General features: G+C 39.2%; 1 protein-coding gene across 1 annotated transcript in view; it reads left to right on the top strand.

Moving 5' to 3' along the window:
- Positions 1-13,341: 13,341 nt before the first annotated feature.
- slc9a8 (solute carrier family 9 member 8) overlaps positions 13,342-23,891 on the top strand; it is a 104,688-nt gene continuing 94,138 nt past the window's right edge. Inside the window, exons 1-2 of the mRNA XM_057327176.1 lie at positions 13,342-13,664; positions 14,342-14,523. Of these exons, the coding sequence (XP_057183159.1) occupies positions 13,450-13,664; positions 14,342-14,523 (397 nt within the window). The 5' untranslated portion in view covers positions 13,342-13,449. The remainder of the gene's footprint in view (positions 13,665-14,341; positions 14,524-23,891) is intronic.

Genomic DNA, 23,891 nt, shown 5'->3' on the forward strand with positions numbered 1-23,891 from the left:
GTCACGCATTGCCCGAGGGCGAAAGCCGCAGCTGCCTATCCTATACAACGCATCCCTGTGTCGAGATAATACGCTCGCTCGTAAAGCTACGCAAATAACCGGTCGTAATCCGGCCAATTTTTCACGCTAGGGATGTAAAACAAATCATACCCGATTAAAATGTCCGACGCTGTCACCCTGCCGGATGAAAACGCTGAATTACGCACCGCTTAAACGTCACGACGATTTACGAGTCGGCGTGTTTGCAACGCTGGAATGTCTGAAACAGGCCTTTCAGTATAACGGCAGGAATGTGATCTTTCAACCAACGTAAGTTTTACCACAGTTTTATCACAGCCTAAATACAGTATATATATATATATAGAGAGAGAGAGAGAGAGAGAGAGAGTGCTTCATTTAATTACTTATTCACTCCTTGCTTTGTTTATTTGTTTATTTACTTATTCATTACTTCTTTAATCACTTATATAACCAATTCTTTCTTTAATCACTTATTCATGCCTTTATTTATTCACGCATAAGATACGTGTCAACATCATAAAAACATGTCCAAACATGATCTCCGGAGAAGAGAGAAAAATGCTCGGTAACAGTACGGGCAAAAGTTCAAGAGTTCAACTCCAGACGTGGGCAATCCCTCACCACGTGGACAGATACTGTCAAAGGCCAAAAGTTCAACGCAAAGGGGGGCAGTCCCAAACAATGGGGCGGTTATGGTCAAAGGGCAACGCAAAGGGGAGGGGCCCTCACAACGTGGGTGGTCCGGAAGTAATTCAACACCCCCTCCCCCCCGAAAAGGTCAATGACCCCATCAATCATACCTGTCAATCATTTTGACACTATGACCCGCATATATACTACTAATGTTTTTCAGAAAATTGTGTTTTCGGTGTCTACGGATTCCTCGAATCGTGCCGGATCGGGTGAGTACGATTATGTCGCGATTGAACGATTGTTCACGACACGACAGGGTAGAACACAAAACTCACAAAACAGGGGCAAGGCTGGGAGCAGGACCACTGGCCAAGGAGCAAAGCAAACCACAGTAACGTACATACACATGCAATCCACCAACACAAGACAAAGAAACAAGAGGGTATATATAGGAAAGACAAACGAGGGATAATTAACACAGGGCAGGTGTGGGTAATGAAACACTCAGGGAAAGATAACAAGGAAACGAGAGGAGCGGGGCCAATGACGAGACACTGGAGAGAACGCATATTATTGTCAAAAGGACAATAATATGTATCTCTCCACACATAAACAAAGACTTTGTCATGGCTCTGCTACAGGACCAAGACAAACATGACTAAGGAAGCAGAGCCATGACAAAGTGCAATGTATGTAGTGCAACTTAAAGTGGTTTGTATATGTAAATATATACAAACAGAAACAAGGTAAGTACAAAATGACATTCTTTCTTTCATTGTCACTTCTGACATCTGTTCCTCCTATACACTGTATTTATGTTACTTTTGCTCTACCGTCTCATTTCAGCCCCTTCATGTCCCTATGTCAACTGAGTGGCTCATCAAATAAAGCACACGCCTTGGGATTGCTAGATCGCGGGTTTGAATCCCAAGAGGCACGTGTGGTGTTTGTATATATAAAGTGGGCTGGGTGTGGGTGTGCTGGGTGAAGTGTTAGCAAAGTATGGGCTTGGCCCTGTAGTACTGCTTGCAGTTCTTGTATTATATATGATGTTGCTCATTAACATTATTGGTGGATTATTGTGTTTTACATTTCTGGTTGGTTAATTTAATATACTGTTGGGTTGTTTTAATCTACATAAACGCATCATATTCTCTAAAATAAATGAAAAAATTTCTGGCTCCTTATTTGTTTAAAGTGGCCATTCCCCGTGATGCCAATTTTCAAACTTTAGTTAGTGTGTAATGTTGCTGTTAGAGCATAAACAATATCTGCAAAATGATAAAGTTCAATGCCAAGCGAGATGTTGTCTTTAACAGAATTCGCTTTTCAAGGACTACAGCGAACGGCTGTTATCGGACTACAGTCCTTTACTTCCCGGGTAAATGATGTCACTATTCCGAGTTTTTGAAAAACCTCTGCCCAAAGGAATACACCAAAAAAGGGGCGAGGCTTTCCTTAGAGAAGAGGAAGAGCCGCTGGAGTAGTGTTTGGTTATCAGAGATTGTAAACATTTAACTGAGCTGCGTGCTTAATTACTTTCACTTTCATCACAGTCCTACAGCTGGTAATAAGAATTCCGCTACACACATTCTAAGATAACCAACGGTCAAATAACAGCTTCCATGACTTTAACATCGGCTGTGAAAGCTGTTCTGTGTAATACACTGATATTGTGTGTGTGTGTGTGCGTGTGCGTGTGTGTGTGTGTGTGTGTGTGTGTGTGTGTGTGTGTGTGTGCGTGCGTGTGTGTGTGTGTGTGTGTGCGTGTGTGCACACCTCTAAAACACTTCTATGAAACGTCCTTTGAAGTCCTGCTTGGAAATGTCTCCTAGTCAATCTGCTTGTTGAATTATCCAACTTAGGTCCAATATATAAAGGCAAAACTAACGCTTCTGTTATTAATTAATATAACCGGTCTGACCCAATTGGTACGGTGTCATTTCCCTCGCCATAGTAGGAAAAAAAGTGCGATCTCTAACAAAGATTGACGTTTGCACATGCACTAGCAGACCTCTGTTACACTTCGATCGATCCACGTGTGTTTAACTGATGAAGTGAAGTTGACGCCATTGTTACTGTTTACTGCTAAAAGCCAAAGCTTATGAATACACGTGCACTGAGACGGGGACCGACCAATCAAAACAGCCTGAGAAGCGTAAGCTCGCTGATATGGTATGGGTGGGACATCTTCAAGACACACGCTCTAAGCGGGGAACCAATCACGACAGACCTGGTCAGCTTTACCAATCAGAGCGTTTCAGAAGAAGGGATTTTATATGGACTGGAAGAAATCCAGTTGTTTTGTTAGAAGAGGGACAGCGGTGAACAATAGATTTGAAATATGTGAAATATAAAGTTTTTTGAAACTAGAAACATGAACATCCATTGTTAAACACCCAAAAAACAGAACGTCAGAAACGTTTCTGCTGTGTCCCTGCTGTCACCAGGCAACAGGAGCAGCAGGTGACACAATTAGGAAATCCTCCGCAAGGCTAGACTGTCGCATTTCAGTTTGCTTCTTGGACTTTTGAGGCTGAGTGCTTTAAACACTGTGGGAATATTTTTTAGATAAAAGTATGATTTAAATATCAATATAATCAATAAGTGTTTTCTTTCATTTGTTTCATTAAGCTGTGTGTTTTGGTCATGTGCTTTCTATTTCACTCAGTGGAAAGTTACTGGGGCAAACAAAGAAAACTGTAGAGAGGGTCAGCAAAGAAGAAGAAGAATTAGAAAAGGTCAAAACACAACTGTTGAAATTACAATTAGAGAAGGCTAAGAGCTGGGAAAATAAGAGAATAAACTATAAAGTGATTGTGATGAAAAGGAGATATAGAAAATAATAATAAAAGCAATAACTATTAAAAAAGCTAAGGTTTGTTGTAATAAAAAGTAATGGCTCCAAAAGGCAGAGAGAGAGACAAATGGAGGGTGTGTGTGCAGAACCCCCTCCTTATGTGACCTCTAAGGTCAAATTTCCCTAACTCACAGGAGTTGTAAAAGTTTCTGGAGTTAAGAGATGAAAGACATATGGGGCCATGTAAGACCAAAGAGCAAACGTTATTAGGGGCAGAGTTAAATAGGAAAATTAAGGAGATAGAAAAGTTTGTGGATAAGACATGAATAATTAAGAAAAAGCAGACCACTAGCAGGCAGAGAGACAGAGGGAGGAAGGGAAAAAGAGCCATCATTTGATGAAGGAAGGAAGGTGTCACAGGAAATAGATCATTTTAAACCACGGACTGAGAAACCTTTATTTTGAAATAAAGATACAGTTTCCAAGAGACCCTATGTGTTCTGGGCCACATCAGACCTTGAGAGGCTAATGCTCACTCTCCCCCTGACATGCACAAAGCGGCTGGGAATTGGATTAAGGTGGTATTAGCAAAACAAGGGCAAACTTTAACATCGGAATTTGACAGAGATGTGGACTCTCATTACATGAGTGGGATTATTTTGATGCACGTGACGCAAGCACTGTATGCTGAATTTCAAGCCATAGAGGACCCTAAGGACACAAAAAGAAAAAAAGGGGGAACAGCTTTGAGAAAGAGAAAACCCAAAGACACACGCCCAGAGACATTAAAACAGAGACTTAAACTCCATGGCACATCTGAGTGAAGTTTTTGGCACCAAGTGATTCATGGCTCAAAAAGAAAATGGACTGAACAATGAGATATTGGCCAGCCTGAAGGAAAAAACTGCCCCCACCAGTCCATGAAACAGCCGCCTGAGGGTGAAAGGGAGAGGTGATAGTAGACTTTTGAGGTCCAGGTCAAAGCCCAATAAAACCATTAAAAAAAAAAAAAAAAAAAAAAACAAGGATATGTGGAAAGCCCAGTGAATATATATATAAAAAAAAAAAAACGAGATGTGACCAACCTTTCCTTATATCAAATCAGACTCCTATTAATCTGTTAGAAAGAGATGCATTGTGTAAATTGGGTCTTCAAATTTGGCGTTCTACAGAAGTATAGATAGACATAGACATGAAAGAAACTCAAATGATGATCACTGTGCGAAAAGCAAACGTGTACAGGATAGGACAGATGGAGAAAGATGTAAGGCTGGCAGTTGATAAATGGGGTAAATTCACTGAAACTCAGCACAGTTACCGAAATCAGAATTCCACTGTACAATGATAGAGGACCCCCTGAGAAATTCAAATCATACTAGGTAAACAATGAACAGCTATAAAATAACTGAGAATGAATTATAAACAAATGGTTCAGCGTAGCAAATTCTGTACTACATACTGCATATCCTTATATGTAGGGAAAAATTGGGAAACAACAGATGTAGGATTTTGTAACATTAAACCTGTAAGTTTCAGCATGAAAACCAATTCACCCATTTGGGTCCCACAGTATCATAACAAACCAGAGGCAGAACAAGGTGTAGCCACCACTGTCGCTGGACTACTGGAAAGGGGAGTTATAACACCCTATATTTCAGATTGGAACACACCAATTTTTCCTGTGCCAAAACCAGGAACTAACAAGTACAGATTGGTACATGATCTAAGAAATATCAATTCAATTGTGGTAACACCCACAATGACTGTGCCAAACCCATATATTTCATTATCTACCTTGACACCAGCACATCAATGGTTCACATGCATTGATTTGGCCAATGCATTCTTTTGTATTCCAATTGCAGAGGAGTGCAAAGCATGTTTGGCTTTTACATACAGGGGGCGCCAGTATTCCTATAACAGATTACCTCAGGGATTTATTCTATCCCCAGGAATTTTTAATCATGTTTTGAAACAACAGCTACAGGACTGTAGCTTACCTGAAAACTGTGTCATGATCATGTATGTTGATGACCTATTGCTGGCTGCCACAACAGAAAAGGCATGCTTGGAAGCCACCAGACTTGTGTTACTTCAGTTGCATAAGTCTGGGTTTAAGGTAAGCAAGGACAAACTGCAGGTTTGCAGACCTTGTGTTACATTTTTGGGTCGACTGATCATGGCACAGGGTTCAACTTTGACAGGAACACAAAGACAGGGTATACTGAGCCATCCCAAGCCAACCACAGTGAAAGACATGTTGTCATTTCTAGGTTTGACAGGATTCAGTAGACATTACATTCCCATGTATGTTTCACTAACCTTGCCTTTAAGACAATTGATCAAAGAACATGGCATGAAAAATCTGAGAGCAGAACTTCAGTGGACACCAGAGGCTGAACGGACGTTCATTGACCTTAAGACACAATTAGCTCATGCAGTGCACCTGAGCTGTGCTAATTATGAGTTACCATTTTTCCTGGATGCCTCTGAGTCAGGATCCAGTGCACACGGTGTCCTATTCCAAAAAGACCAGGGTAGGAGAAAAGTTCTGATGTATGCCAGTGTACTTTTAGACTGTGTGGAGCAGAGACAACCTCTTTGTTCTAGGTTCGCAGCAGGCCTAGCTAAGGTAGTACACAAGACTTCACACATTGTTATGGGTCATCCATTAACAATCCTGACAACACATTCAATCATGTCTTTTGTAAATTCATCATCATTCACGTTTTCTCCTTTACGACAAAGACGCATTGCCAAGATTCTGACCAGTCCAAATTTCACATACACACATAAAGGCATTAATATGGCTGATTTGATGGGAGATGGACAGCCACACGATTGTGCACCCATCACCGAGAGAGCATCCAAAGTAAGAGAAGATCTGTCTGCGGTGCCATTGACAACCCCACCGCCAGTTATGACATTGTTCACAGATGGTTGTTGTTTCAGAGCAGAGGATGGGAGCCTGAAGGCAGCATATGCAGTAGTTGAACAAGTGGGAAGCTCATTAGTGACAAGGAATACAGGGACGTTAGAAGGAAAACAGTCAGCACAGAGAGCAGAGATGATGGCAGTGACAAGAGCCTTGTACTATGCTGGTGAGACCCGTGTGAACATATATTCCGATTCAGCATATGTTGTAACAGCTGTCCACGTGGAATTGCCCTTATGGCAGAGGTGTGGTTTTATCACATCCTCAGGTCGACCAATCACGCATGCATGCGAAGCCAGAGACCTTTTAGAGGCTCTGATGATACCCAAAGAGGTAGCAGTTATTAAATGTCCAGGACATTCCAAAAATGATTCCCCTATCACTGATGGTAACAATGCAGCTGATCTAGCTGCCAAAACTGCAGCTGGCTATGTTGCAACTCAGCAGGTGGTAAGATCAGATAGAGCCTGTAGTGATCTTTTGCCTCGTTTCACTCGAGAATACTTGGTCAAAGAACAACAGAAATCTGCCCCTGAAGAACAATCAGTCTGGTCACAGCATGGAGGCATCTGTGCTAGTGATGGTCTATGGCAAGCGCCAGACGGACGTCCGGCATTGCCTGTCTCTCTGACCGGTTCAATGTTAACACAAGCCCATGGGGTAAGCCATGTCAGTGACAAACAAATGATGAGAGCTCTTGAACATTGGTGGCATCCATTTTTGCAATCAATGGTGTCAGGTCATGTGACGAGTTGTTGTATCTGTCAGGAACACAATGTAAAACCTAGCATCAAACCCAAACGGGGGTGTTTCCCTTTGACATCTGGTCCAGGGGAAGAAATTGTGATTGACTTCACAGACATGATTACACGAGTACATGGCAAACGCTATGTTTTGGTGATTGTTGATTATTTCACTGGTTGGCCAGAAGCATATCCTGTCGGCCGAGAGGACAGTACGGCCGTGATAAAGTGTCTAATCAACCATTACATTCCACATTATGGGTTCCCACGACGTATCAGATCTGACAATGCCACCCATTTTAAAAATGAACATTTGAAAATTGTTGAACAGGCTCTAGGCCTAACACATGCGTATGGTGCAGTTTACCATGCGGCTAGCCAAGGTAAGATTGAACGTTTAAACCTGACAATTAAACTAAAATTGGCTAAAATCTGTGCACAGACTAAATTGAACTGGCTGTCAGCTTTACCCATTGCTCTCATGTCTATTCGTTCTTCTGTCAACAGGATCTCAGGCTTTACACCTTTTGAATTGCTTACAGGTCGTCAATTTCCAGGACCAACCACGGCGTTGAGAGAGGACACAGTGCAGCCATTGTCACATACTGTGTATTTTGATAAACTAACAGCTCTGATTCGAACCTTTTCCCATCAGGTAACTCCTGTACCAGCGCAACCCGAGGAACTGCCATCACCAGTCACAACAGACTGGGTCAGGATCAGAAAATTCCGCAGAAAGTGGAATGAACCACGGTGGTCTCAACCTACACGTGTGACAGCTCGCACCTCACATTGTGTGCAACTCCAAGGCAAAGGAGACACTTGGTTCCATTTAACATCCTGTGTAGCTTGTGACCCCCCTTCTAGGTCTCTTGCTGACACTGGTTTGGACCTGAGGACTCAGGTCCAAGAGAGGGAGGATACACAGAGTGCGAACGGTAACACAGACACTGAAATTGCTATTGAACAACACCAACAGCTCCAAATTATACACAAAACAGGTGACATTTTCACAAGTCCACACACAGAACCATTGGCTCACTGTGTAAGTGCTGACTGTGCATACGGAGCAGGTATAGCTAAACAGTTCAAACAACGATACGGTACACAGAAAGTAATTGATCAAGATAAACAACCAGGTGAATGTGCAGTGACTACAGAAGAAGACGGCAGAATCATTTTTCACTTAATAACTAAAGAACAATGTACTGATTTACCAACATATGACTGTTTCACAGAGAGCCTAAAACACATGAGAGATTGGTGTGTGGCTAATAGAGTAAGAAGTGTCTCAGTACCCCGGCTGGGGTGTGGCATAGATAAACTAGACTTCAAGAAAGTACAAAAGATTCTGTGTGAAGTGTTCACGGACGTGGACATACAAATAACCATTTATTCCTTATAATCAAGTTTTCATTATTGTGTGATTTTGAGTGTTTTTCAATGTTTTTCAATTTTCAGGTTTAACAGTGTATTTTTAAGAAGTGTTTTCTTACAGGTTTTAAGGTATTAAGTTTTTAAGAAGTGTTGATTTTGTAAAGATAACAAGACATTACTAGAGAGGGTGAATACAACAGCAACAAGATGAAGCTGTGGGAAAATTGGAAGTTGTTGTGTGTGTTAGGGATAATTGCAGGGACCATCGTAGGGATAATTTTTGGAATACAAAAAAGTAAGGAAGGTAATAGCACCACACCGCGAACTATACATAGAAGGTCAATAACATCAACAGACAAGTGCTTACTGAAATATGGAGGAATAGAGATAGAATACACAAAAGGGAGTAGCACATCATATACATTTGATTTAGGATTTTGTGTGACCTCTTTCGAGGTCAAGAGAGGGAATTGTGGGAATATTTTTTAGATAAAAGTATGATTTAAATATCAATATAATCAATAAGTGTTTTCTTTCATTTGTTTCATTAAGCTGTGTGTTTTGGTCATGTGCTTTCTATTTCACTCAGTGGAAAGTACTGGGGCAAACAAAGAAAACAGAGAAAGTTGGGGGTTGGAGTCGTAAATTATCTAGATAAACACACACACATATAAAGAGTCACAAAGAAAAATAAATGTTATGAATCAATCCATTGCATATGTTCTAAGTATAATCATGAGTTGTGATGTGTTTTAATGAATCATAGGATTAAGAAACAACGCTATATAATTAAAAACATTAGATGATTAAGTGTTTTCTTTTTACTAAAAGAATGTTAAGAATGTTGGTGTGTTGTCCGGCCACAATAAACTGTTTTTAGGAGACCACTCCTTGGGGGAGGGAGAACATTCCTAAGGACTGGCGATTGACCACAGGATATACGTTTTGAAATGTTATTTTACAGGAACTAAGAAAAAGGACTTCACGGTGATTGGTGGAAAGGGAGCAAAAAGCAGAGGAGGAGTCAGAAGATACGAGCGACGTCACATACTTTATAAATATGGGTGTATTTGAATATTTTGGGTTGTTGGTTTTTCGGAGGTCGTATGACAACCCAAAGCTTTGTTACAGCTTTTCACATCTGATAATAAAACCTCATATTACTTTTGAGCAAATTGTCTCTTCAAATTTCTGAACATGCAGGACTGCCTTTAAAGTCCAACAACACCAAGGCCGTTTCTCAATATGGGTTCTGTCTGTACTTGTGTTCTTGTGAAACGTCATCAGTAGCAGCCCAAGTACTGTTCCAATTCAAAGTACACATCTAGACAAAACGGATAAAATCCCCGGATGTGTCCTTGACCCGCTCCTTTCATCGAAGATGCATTGGGAGGTGACTTGTGTGAACTTATGTTCACACAATTCCCTATTTCCCAACATTTGCTGTGCAGCAACAGCAGTGAAGTAGTAAAACCGCTAAATGCTTATATTATTACGGTTATTTTGTCACAAAATGTACTTTTAAGAGTTATTTAAGCGAGAATGTATGTGTTCAAAGTTCAAATCTGCAGGTGGTTAATAAAAATTGCTTCTATTTTAAAACTTGCTGTAAGGATTTCGGAGATGTGAGCTCCAGGCAATCACCGGGCGCTCAGCGCTCATGTAACTGCCCAACGCAGCCTCACCTCGGCAAGTGGTTCTGAATCTCACATCTGGCTCTGATGTCTTTGTAGTGGTTAAACATGAGATATAATCAGTTTGGGGTATATCTAACAGGCAATCTTTGGCTTATAAATTTATTATTTGTTTCTGAGCAAATCGTTTTAACTGAGGGCAAAGTTCAGTTTCACTTTCTATTTTTGATTTAATGTTGTACTTTGTTTAAACCTAAAGCTCCATTAATATAAATAATGGGGTGGGCTAAGGGGGCTGAAGCCCTGAAGGTTTTCAGTAAAGCCCCGAATGTTTTATTGCCATGCCGTGTACGAATCACATAGGGGCCGTTTACATTTTGCATCTTTTGTGCATCTACCCATTGCTAAATGTGATTGGGTCCTTCTCCTTAAAAAAATAGAGTGTAAAAACAACGCTCCTTACCTAGCAGTTACTGTGGAGTAGGGAGTAAGACACGTGGCAAGTACTGACTCTACATAGGAGTGCAAGATCGAATTCACCTTTTGCTGAACTACATTCACATCACATATCAGATCAGATCACACAGACATTTATTTCAACAAAATGAAGAAAATATTTGAAAATGGCAACAGGTGTTTAATAATAAAGTGTATGGTGAGGTTAATTGTAGTAGAGAGGTCTTTATTGTCCCAATTAGTTGTCATCTATTTAATAATTTTAATACATATAATCATTTGCACTCTTATTATTATTGTATAATGTATAATGTACAACATTACTTGTTTACCTTGCTGGGTTGAAACGGAATGAAGTTTAATTTAAATGGACTCTGAATGAGCTCATCAATATCAATCTAATTGAGGTGGCCAAACAAATGAAAGAAAGCACGATTTGCTATGTAGGTTAAGGTCCGCTTTAACTGTGAAAGAGCCAACTGTAAGTAGCTTAATGTTTAATGTTAGATAACTGTTTTATCAAAGAAATGTTAGGGCCATTAACGTTGTGTGTAAAACACGTGCAAAACGCTGGCTGTGTCGCTTTTTCCCACTTCCTGACACTTGGGAGTTTGCGCTCCCTTAGGGTCTGCCATTACTATTTGAGCGCGATTGACGCGCATTAACATTTAAATAACAAACCTGAGTAAACAACCGATTAGATAATGCGCAACGCGGTCGCGATCTGACGAAGGTGGACCGTTAAAAGTTGTCTATTTACACTGTGTACAAATAGCCCGCCTTGTTGGCAGAGACTATTTCCACTAGCTCCGCCCACCAATATGTGATTGTAATAGAAAGCGTGTAAGAACAACGCTATATTAAATAGCGACTACTGTGGTGTAAGGTGAAAAGTCAGTAGAGCTTGTCACTGGAGACCGGGGTTCTAATCCACCTCTCGCTGAAAACGCTCTTTTACCTTTTTCTATCACATTAAAGATCATGAAGGCATTTGTTTTCAATAAAATTAATTTAAGACTTAAAATTAATTTTTATTCATAAAGTTTAGGTTTAGGGCAAGGTTAGGAATAGGTGTAGTGCTTTAATATCTCAATTAGTTGCCATCATTTTAATAATTTTTATAAATATAATGATTAACACTCTGTTTGTCACGAATTGGCAGAAGAAGAACCCAAGCGCAGGCAGCAGTGAAGGGGTTAACAGATCATATTTATTTTACACAAAACACAAAACAAAAACACCCACAATGGGGAAAACGAAACTGAGATAAAAAACTGAAACAAAACACTTCCCACAGGGGGGCAAAAACAAACTAACAAAACAAGGCACGAAACAACGTCTTACAAAAAAACAACACGGCAGGGTGACTAAGACTAAAAACACAACTCACGAATAAAGGACAAGGCACAGAACAGGAACCAGGGTAACACAGGAATATGAGCACAAACACAACGCAGACACAACGTACATGCACAGAACACAGTACACAACGTAATACACGAGCACAGGACAAAGAAACAAGAGGGTATATATAGGGAAACACAAACGAGGGATAACGACACAGGGCAGGTGTGGGTAATCAAACACTTAGGGAAAGATAACAAGGAAACGAGAGGAGCGGGGCCAATGACAAGACACTGGAGAGAACGTATATTATTGTCCAAAGGACAACAATAAGTTTCTCTCCACACATAACCAAAGACTTTGTCATGGCTCTGCTACAGGACCAAGAAAAACATGACTAAGGAAGCAGAGCCATGACACTGTTATTATTGCATAATGTTTAATGCACAACAGTACTGAGGTGCAAGTAGTAACGTTATCTGACACTATTTATAAGTACCAATAGCATCTAACTACTATTTCTACTTGATCCAAAAGTTGTTTTCGGTTACTGTAAATAGCGTATCGCTAAGAAATGCTGCTATTTTCACTTAGTGTAAACAAAACCTACTGCTATTTAAACTTAAAATAGCTGCTGCCTAAAAGTTTTTGCATATGGGCCCGGACCTGACCTTGCTACGACACTGTATTCGAACACATATGTGGAGACCTCTGGGCTAAGCCCTGGATATCCACTCACCTTACAACTGCCCCTGATATGAACTGGGATTGCATGTATTTGATTGAGTGACTCATCAAGCGCTCTGCTGTTCCATTTCTAATATAACCGGTTTGCCTCCTCCCGTCCTCACGAGTTCAAACTCCCTAGTCTGAACTTGTCAAGTCCGATCTAGCAAGGACACACGACTGTCCTTTGCATTCTTGGAACTGAGAAACGGCGCAAGTCCTTGTTTTTACGTCCGCGACCTTAGAAAGTTGCAGCCTTCGAATTGGGACACAGCTGTTTTGTCCCTTTTGGCCTTCCATAACGAAACAACACCTTTTCAATAATAAAATACAATTCCCAGTGATCATAACTGCATCCCTTACGAAAATTAACCATGTTTTTTTTTTGTGGTACAAGTGTAGTAACCACGTTTTTTTGGTGGATTGATTACTTAGCCACCATTGGCTGAACCATTGTTTTACTACAGTAACCATGTTTTTTTGTTTGCTTTAACTGTAGTAAGGGATGTGACGTCAGAGCTTCCCCATTTAATACAACGCTTTGCGTAACGATAAAAGTGTGTACATATTATAAGAGATGACATAAATGTTAAACAATTATATATGATGTTTGCATTTCTTTCATTGTTTTCTGCCTCAAACAAATACAGAAAAACAATGAAAACGACATTTCCCAGTTTCCGGTTTCCGGGAACACAATGATGACGTTGAATTTGTCCTGCATGGATCGTGGCGACATGAGTGTACATTTTCGTTTTTAAATCTTGCGTGTTTATAAGTATGAATGTAATCGTGTCAGCACAGAACAGTGTTAGTAATCGCGCTGTTATCATCGGTGTGTTATTGGTCATCGTATTGGCGGCTATTTGCGGGCGGTTTGCGGCGGCAGGTGATCTAACACACAGTCAAACTAATGAAGAGTCTTTCAGTAATAATGCTGACAGTGATGCACACGACCAGAGTAACACTGGTGGAGAAACAGAACCGGCGATCAGGTATTCATTACACATAATTTCTATTTGACGGCAGAAATAAAGTGTTTTCATTGACGCACAATGTAACTTATTCGAATCGTATTAAATTGTAAATGAAAAGTAATGGCAATGGTTATCATTCAGAAGTACAGAGCATGCAACACGCATTCAATTGTCAACAGATCTGTCAGTATATAACGCTGTATCGACTCATGTACAATGAAATTATTTTAAATGTCATAGGATATTCTTAAAGGGATACTTCTGTCATCATTTACTCACATTCGAGTTGTTCCAAATGTGTATAAATGTATTTGTTCTGATGAACACAGAGAAATATATTTGGAATAATGCTTATTACCAAACAGATTTCAACACCCATTCACTAACCTAGGAGGAAAAAAGTGCCCTAGAACTGTTTGCTGTCCTACAGTCTTAAAGATGTCTTCTTTTGTGTTCAGCAGAACAAAAAAATGATAAAGTAATTTTTCCCACCATGTGAGTCAGTGGGTGTTGAGATCTGTTTGGTTATAAGCATTATTCCAAATATCTTTAACTGTGTTCATCAGAACAAAGACATTTATACACATTTGGAACAACTCGAAGGTGAGTAAATGATGACAGAATTTTCATTTTTGGGTGAAGTATCACTTTAATTGAATGTATTTGAACTGTTACCATTCATATTATTTTGGCAGGTTAAATAACACAGAAATCTCCAGCAATGAAACTGTTCAAGCAACAACACTTGTGCCTAAGCACACAACCCCAGCACCTCCTAAAAATGATGAGCCAATCCTGCCGGTGCAGACAGGGGTCAAAGCCCAGGAAGAGGAGCAGTCCAGTGGGATGACCATCTTCTTCAGCCTGCTAGTAATTGGTGCGTAACAGTTATTTAACATTATAACATTATGTGGGACATTCTTTTGTTGACTATTAAGCTTAACGATTCAAATTTTATAGTTTTTAAGTGAATCCAAAGCAAGCACTATTTTTGACTATTTTTGGAGTGTCTTCAAGAGGGTTTGTCTGATAGACAATGGTTATTATGGAGGAATCGAACTCTTAAAGGGGCAGTATGCGATTTTTGAGATACGATATTTGGATATTTGAAATCAGCACCCAAATAAACACAGTCCTGTGCAAAAGAAACACACGCCCCTGCATCATTGTTTCATCCTCAAAATAATGAACGTGCTATGCTACAGAGGCATGAAATGGACGTGTCTTTTATACAGGGTGTCCGCGGATCCTTAAAATGTCTTAAAAAGTCTTAAATTCCATAATGTCAAAATAAGGCCCTAATTAGCATTAAAATGTCTTAAATCCGCGTTTCCAAGGTCTTAGAAATGCAGTCGAACCGACACCGTAAAGAAGATTTTATTTTCGTTTTAAAATCATGTATGTCTATTAGGGCCGTGCCGATAAACGATATCATATCGAATCGCGATAGAATGTATTTAAAAAACAATGATAAGCTATTGGCATTTTGACTCGATATGGATTAATCTTACAGTCTAACAGAACACAGAAATAAACGCAACAACAGTCAGTCAGCGTGCAGTTTTTATCATGCGTGTCAAAGTACAAAGTCCATTTCATACTGCACTTGGCAAAGAAAACTCGACATGAGGAGGAAAACATGACTGGATGCGGAAACAAAGGTGAAACTAACCTCGAGTTGTCATCACGCGGTTTATCAAGTGTCTTATTTTTTTCGCAGTCGCCGGTTAAACAAAACAAAACTGAGGTGCAATTGCAAGCGAGTTACTTCGAAACTCAAGCACAAACGTTTTTATATCCATCGTTAACATATCTGCTAACATGAACTGGTGCATATGAAACAAACCAGCGCTGCCCTGGACAGATTAGAGATGTAATGAAGTGAGTTTGTGCGCACATTAAAATATTGAACCTTGTATGTAAGATGCTTGCATGATTAAAGAAGTGTACTACAGTTTATGTGAGATGCCTTTTTGAAAGACTAAGGTTCACTGAATGCATTGAATGAATCCCACCACTCGAGCAAGACTATAGGCTTGTTCGACTTGATGCGGCGCCGCAAGATCCGACAAGCGGATGACATCAAAGTACCGAAAGAGCGATTCGAAAGCAAACTTTTTATCGTTTTTCGAATCGCTCTCGCGGTCCTTTATGTCATCCGCCTGTCCGATCTTGCGGTGCCGCATCAAGTCGAACAAGCCTATTATTGCAGCGTTATGTATGTGCGCAGGTGCTGAGCCAATAGCGTTCGAATGTACACAGTAACGGAGCGCTTTCATTGGTTGAATGTACTGAATGAACACTTCCTTTACTTAACGAGTCAATTGAGTCAAAATGAGACTGAATGAACTGGTACATGTTGTTTATGGCCTAATATCCTCTGTGTTGCAACAGTGCATTAATTTAATTGAATTTTAACTGGTTAAAGGTTAACTTTTGTTAATAAACTGTATTTAAAATATATTATTTTAAATACAGTTTTTAATTAAATATATATCAAAATAAATATCGTTATCGATCAATATAGAAAAAAACTATCGCGTTTACTTTTTTGCCATATCGCCCAGCGCTAACGTCTATTTGTCACGCAGAACAAAATAGGCGGAACCAACTAACAAATAACACGTTCGCAGGGGGTTCGTTAGGTGAGTGGACTGGACATTACCACACGGAGAAAAGTTGGAGCTTTAGCCATGGGGAAGTGCAAATTTGTTGCTATGAAATTGGTCTTAAATTTCATTCTGCACGGTATTAAAAAGGTCTTAAAAAGTCTTAAATCTAACTATCAGAAACCTGCAGATACCCTGTTATAGCTAAAGCAAAATGGCTGGGCAAAAAAAGTATGCAAAAGAACAAACAAGCGAAGATGACACAAGGGCACACCAGCTACAGAAAAACATTGACATTCAAACCTGTTCCGTTACTACAGGTAATATTGCATCAACAGTATGTCTTTAAAAGTACCCAGTTTACAGAGTGATATAGGACTCAGTAGATCAACAATGGCAATTACTTTTTAACTGTGAAATAAAAATCAGTGTAGCTGCAGTAGCGGGGGGCGGGCATGTGCGTCATGGTGAAAATGAAAAGATTTTAATTACAACACTGATATGAAAATTGATGTTGATAAAACTATGACAAGATTGAGTAAATAAATAAATCAACAGTGTTAGATTAAAGTGGCCGTCACTCAGACAGTTTCTGCATATGTTAATCTTGAATACTTACAGAATAGTATCCCACCCTTCAAATATCCGTAGAGTCTTTAGTTTGATCACATTCATAAAAGACAGATACAGCTGGACGATTATTTCTGAAAACATATGACATGTGCGGGGGGATGGGGGCGGAACTAAAGCACGTGCATAACCATTGCCAACAAAACACAGACATATGACTCCGTTTCACTTACTGCGTGCGGTTCATGTCCGGCATCTTTTAGTGCTGGGACCGCTCCATCTATCAGTTTCAAACCATCTCCAAATCCACCGTTTATATTACATTCCTCACCAAAATGCAGTGAATAAACAAACAGCTGAACTTCGCGAACGCAGTTCTCTCTCTCTCTTGCTGCAGCTGGTTGACATGACTCTCCTTGGTTGACGCATGGGGAGGGTTTCTTCTGGCTCTCACTGGTTGACGCATTGGCGTGCTTTTCCGGGAGAATTGTCCAATAAGGGACTAAGAAAAGTTGTTACGAAACGGCTTTTCATGTTCTAAAAAAAACTTTCTGAAACCTATACGAACACCGAGGGAGTGTATCGAGCACAGAAATACTACGTCATGCGTCCAACTCGTTTTGCGCTAGACTTTTTCATTGTCCATCATTTTGATGGATAGGCTCGTAAAAAATCTATCATAATCCATTTTTACCCGTCACTATGGTGCAAGGTGATATTACGTGCCAATTAGCATGTTTGTGACGTCATTGCGACGTACATGCGTTCTTTGAACTTACTGTATTTTAATACCCAATAAAGCCGAAGTCGTTTACATATTTAATGTTTCTGTTGTCAGACATAAAATACTAATTACAGACAAACGTTCATGTCCATTCAGTGACATGACAGGTGCTTGTACACACTGTTTTGTAATCATTCATTTCACTTACAAGTAACTTTAAGCTGCTGTTAGGTCATGAAAGGAGAAGACGCAGGGAGACTTTTTTTTCAACTCACTGTCTGAAAGTTAAGGTTTATCCAAAATTACGCTAGTCCTGTTGCTCTCTGAAGGAAAAAAGTCTGTAAACACCGCACCACTGGTTTGTGCGCGCCTGTGTGTGTATGAGAGCATGCAACGAGAGGGTCTTATTGAATGACAGATGCACGCTTTGCAGTATCAAATCCAGAAACAACACCACAAACAACTTTAGAGATCGCTGTGTTGTTATAAAAAGTACAAAAAGTTTTTCAGTTCGTTTTGAAACTATGGCTAACCCAATTAGACTGTGGTGGGCCATCATAGTCGTTTTGTTTATACATGCCCCTGGCTCAGCACCACGAGTCTCCACTGATCCCGCCTGGGTTTTCCTGAATGGACGAGGCGTTTATGAGTAATGAATGGGAACCGTACGTGTCCCTGGTGGTAAAAGCCGGTGCCTGGAAATGTCTACGAGGCAAACTGTGCCGCTTGTCGGAGATGTTGTAGACTCTGTATGAGCATCGAGGTGGTGGAATCACACAGGCACAGAGGGAAGCAATGAGCATGCTAAAGGCCTCCAGCAGATTACAAGGTTTCTTTTCCACTCTTTTTAAATTGTAATGGATAATGATGTACAGCCTCTTGATATCGCAGAGTAAAACCCGACAGGAGCCTGACGCGAAGTAGGGTTAACGTTACAATCGGCTGGATGTACACATCCCGCACATTAAACGGCTAACGTTACTTGGCACATGAGCAAATTATTGTACCCCAAATATTGATTTGAAATATTTTATTTGTAACAAATACAAACTGTGGAAAATGCGTTTCCTAACGGCTTTAATCCAATGCGATGTTCAAACAAGACGAACATGCAATTTGGTTAAATAATTTGTAAATATAATCTCATTTGTTATTAATTAGGCATTTATATTTGTTTTTATTGGTGAATATTTAACTAAACCCGTCAAGATGACTCGCAGCACCCGCATGACCCTGTGTTAGTTTATAAAGAGCACTTACACTGTGACTTATAGCCATGGAAAAAATGAAGAGATCACACCAGCTTTGCCTTTAATTAGCATTTCTACTAAGGCTGTCACGATTATTAAATAATCGTCTCATCGCGATTGTTTGACCTCATCGCGATGATTTCGGATCATCGCAATTATCGCACATCTCTATAGAAGACACTAGGGGGAGCTGTAGTGCATCTGCATATTGCATATTTTAGTGTATATATTGTTACTAAAGCATGGTAATAATTGTAAAATGTACCACCACAACACAATCACTTAAAAAAAAAAATCTAAAACATATACAAATTACCTGCAGTACAATTTAATATTATTTAAGCAAATCTCAGTGTGAAAACCAGTCTACCAAAATCTCATTAACACACAAGTAAAATTTTACTGTAGTCTTGTGAGAAAAAAAACAGACTAGAAGCTTTTCTATGACTGATAGTATTTTAATGGTGGCTTCAATTCACACCTGATCAATTTACTTCATTTACAAGTATTTGGCAGTTGTCTTATTGACAGGTAAAAGCCTAAACCTTAAATATATGATGACCCAATTTTTTCTGATGTATTTCCAAGAAAAAAACATAGTCTTGTATTCAGAACAATATGGTCGTTTCAATCGCTGAATCAAAAATGAATGAGAATTAAATGTCAAAGCTCAAAAACAGACAATTAATCGTCATAATCGCCAAAGCCCTAAAACAGACAATTAATCGCCATAATCGCAATGATTTATTAGACAATTAATCGTCAATCAAATTTCATAATCGTGACAGCCCTAATTTCTACTTGTATTCCTGTCACGGTCCTGCATTCTTGGTTCTGTATTTCTAGTCTAGTTCCCTGAGTGTTTGATTACCCACACCTGCCCTGTGTCGTTATCCCTCGTTTGTGTTCCCTTTATATACCCTCATGTTTCATTGTCCTGTGCTCGTGTATTACGTATGTATCCCTGTACCATGTCTCTTGGATGTACTATGTTACGTTGAGTATGTTCTGTTTACCTCGTCGAGTGTTCCTTGTTCCTAGCCGTGCCCGTGTTCCGTGAGTGTTGTGTTTTACCCTTGTCGTGTGTTTGATTTAAGACGTTTGGTCGTGTCCTTTAGTTTAGTTTTTACTCTTCTTGTTTTCGTTTTGTCCCCCTCGTGGGAAGTCTTTTATTTCAAGTTTGTTTTCCGGTCCTGTTTTCGTGTCACCCCCTCGTGGGTATTTTGTTTGTTCTTTATTTATTAAAGTCTTGTCTGTTAACACCTTCACTGCCTGCCTGCGCTTGGGTTCTCTTCTTCCACGCACCCTCTTGACATATTCCAGTCCAGTGTATCTTGAATTTCAACAGAAACAAACCTCAGGAGTGACACAGTAAAGTGTATAAATATCTTTATCTTCTTGATATCTTAGACTGAGTAAGGCCATGTCAAAGATTTTAATCATAGTGAAATTAATGCTTGAAATCAAATTTGATGCTCGTTATCTACTAGATTCAGAGACTTTAGCCTGGTTTTCTGAGACTGGGTCACATATATTTATTTTTACAAACATCTTAATACGTCTAAAAAATATTTAAGTATTCTGAAAACCAGTTTTCCTTTTTAATTTTGTGCAAATAAATGCAAATTTAAACCAATATTTTTGTTTTGAATTTGGGTGAAATTCTGTCAGTAGTTCGCAGAAAAACTGAAAGTAGTTTGAGTGGTCTGTAAATTTTTAGAGGTGTATATAAAATATATATGTATTAGAATGTGTATGTCCATTGCAGGTTTGATCTTAAATTTCATATAAAGTGGCATTAAAATGATCTTAAAAAGTCTTAAATTTAACTTGATACCCTGTTGGATGCTACCAATACTAAAAGGGGAATTACAAACTGCCCTCATTGTAATCTGTCAAAATGATGGACGGCCTTCAGATTTTTCCGTCACTGGTATAAAAAAATCTGTCAATGACGGGGAATTTTCGGTTAACGCGACCTCTGGTCTGAACATGTCTGCTGTATTTAGCGTAAGCGGAACAAGTGTCGCAGCAAAGATCAGCAGCAGGAGTCTTTATTTATAGGAGATTTTATTTATCGTGTGAGGTAGAGGTCTGCATGGGACTGTTTTTTCGTCCCGCTCTCGCCCACTAAGTTTTATTCCACACCCATCCGCTCCCGAAGAAAATTCACTCTGTGTCCACCCGACCCGACGGATCATTCTAAATTTAGATCACGTTTCCAGATCTCACATTTAAGATCTCACATTTAAAATTTTCCATAACAAATATAAAATTTACACAGTACAAAAACTGTATCATTTATTTTTATTCGTCTTATCAATATACAAAATAGTTTTTACATTTTAATTTCAATACTGTAGACAAAATGTCACAGAGAAAAATGAATTAAATACATTAAATACAATGTATTTCACTCAAACTATAGCCTAAGCAAAATACAAATAAACGAAACCCGTTGGCTTATAGCTAGCTCGTGCAAAATTAAAATCACTTTTTTAACAGAACTATTTAACGTCCATGCAAGAAATGTCCTGATGCGTCGCGTATAAATTAAACTTATAACGGAGTAAGAACTGGTCCATGCGTGCAGCACATGCATAACACAGTCCTTAGATTAGGCTCTACATGTGGTCAGTTAGAAGGATGTCGGGAGTGGTCCAGCCTAAAATATCAGCCTACAAAAACCCGCTCCAGCCTAAAATACACCAGAGTGACTGACCGCTAGGGTTGGGAATCGAAAATCAATTCCAATTTGGAATCGGAATCGAAAGGCTAGGAATCGGATCGGAATCGAAAGGAATAGGAATCGGATACTTGAGATTAAAATTTGAATTCCTCTTATCAATTCCTGTGTGCATATTTTCAGAAAAGTACATGCGTTGCATGATTTGCTGATATCTCAATAAAAGCCCTTATGAAAATTATCGATATTTTTTACTGTAGTAAGCATAGTTTAGCTATAGAATTTGCATTAAAGCACAGGAATCACAAATTAACCATAGTTGCATTATAGTAACTGCAGTTTAACCATGATGTAGTTCAACTATGATAATACAAATTGTAATAAATCAGAAAAGGTGTGTTTCTATGTGTAAATATACACAAAACGGTGCTCATAAATATATAAATATATTTTGCAAACAAGTCAATAAGTAGGCTAAATGACCATACAGGTTGATATCTAAATGTTTTACTTCAACTGTGGAATCGAAACTGGGAATCGATAAGAATCGAAATCGATAAGCAGAATCGGAATTGGAATCGATAAAATTGAAACGATTCCCAACCCTACTGACCGCTACCTTCTTTTATCCAAAAAATTTAATCCCGCGCCGCAAGAATTCTTATCGGATCCCACGAGTCCCACGGGAGAGCCACGGTAATGCAGACCTCTAATGTGGAGAGTGAAGTGAGCTCACTGACAAGACGATGACAGAGGGGTTTCTGGCAAAGAACATCTAGTAGAATATAAACGCCGTCATCAAAGCCAGTTAAGTTTTAATTCTCTTTTTGTTCTAATTTTAAAAAGCCAGTGCTTTGCCATTTAAAACTTACAGGATCCCAAAACACCCCTTACCCCTTAATTGCTGCTTGCAGCTATATTTTTTCTTCCTTTTCTGCCAAAGCAGTCAATGGCAGCCCGTAGAACCGTACATGGGAAAGTTGTGACGTTTGGCACACACAGAGGACAGTCTGAACTATTACTGTTTCAAACATGGAGTCTCTTTATGTAACTCCATAGCGCCACCAACAGTCCAAACTTCCACATACATTTTTGACTATAACTTTTGAACCGTACATCATAGTAACATCTTAAATTAATTGTTCCCTCTGAACCCTTGGCTCATGCTGATTCAAATGCACTGTATGATGTCATTTTACTTTCCCGCCATTTTTAACTTTTTGAAACTCCTAGACGATTTGCATGAAATTTGGTATGAAGCATGACAAAAAGTTATTAAAAGATTTTCGATTGTTCAATCGGTTCTCTCAAGCGTGTCAACAAATTAGACGGAGAGCACACCAAAATGGATCTGATGCTGTATCTTCCCCAAACTTGGTACATGTCATCGCAGTTATGACCTGAGGTAACATACAGTTTTGGCATAGCACCACCTAGTGGTCCAGAGATATAAAAAATTGCTATTTTTGCTTATAATTTTTGAAAACTTTGGTTTAATATCCTGAGAGTGGTCTCATTTGATTCCTGGAATCATACCAAGTCGATGGATACCCAATGTTCTTCGGTCTGCCATTAAAATGAAGTAATTTACAAGCTCAACGGTGAATTGCTATGAAATTTGGTATGATCCATCAAGGTCAAGTTCTAAAGGGACCTGTAAAGTTATAGGCCAGTTCCCCATAGTGATCAAGACATATCAAATTGATCAAAATGCCTATAACAGGAAAACATCAACATAATGTCATTCGATTTACATTAGTATATTTGTTGACTCATTTGTTGATACTTTGATATCAAACTTGTCATATTCCACCATACTTCCTTTCCGCAATATTGAATTATATGCAAAACATACTTTTTCGAACTCCTCCTACAAAATTTGTCAGATTTGCACAAAATTTGGTATGTAGCATCTGGAGACAGTACTGACAAATTGTTGTTAAAAGATTTTTGATTGATCGAATGGTTCTTGTATACACCATCAACGAATTCTAAGGCGAGCTCGCCAAAGGGTTATGCGGCTGTATCTTCGGAACGCTTTCCTGTATTGATACGAAACTTTGTATGCATCATCACTGGCACATTTGGTGACAGCACCACCTAGTGGTCAAAAGTTACAAGGAACTTTCTTGTGTTCTAACTGCCTTTCCCTGTTTTTAAACTTGGTTTTTAAAATGTGACCATCTAACATGACTTAAATAAAAAAAATCTATATTAAAAAAGAATTTTAAAAACGCAATGTCGAATTGCCAAGAAACATGGTATGGTTCATGAAATTCATGTTCTGAGAGGACCTGTAAAGTTATATACCTGTCATTTGGAAATCAGATCTCAAATGTCTAGGGTTGTTCCGATACCGATACTAGTATCGGAAATTCCACCGATACCACATAAAATTCTGGTATC

The sequence above is a fragment of the Triplophysa rosa genome, unplaced genomic scaffold, assembly GCF_024868665.1.
Source record: "Triplophysa rosa unplaced genomic scaffold, Trosa_1v2 scaffold180_ERROPOS751398+, whole genome shotgun sequence".
Classification (NCBI taxonomy): Eukaryota; Metazoa; Chordata; class Actinopteri; order Cypriniformes; family Nemacheilidae; genus Triplophysa; species Triplophysa rosa.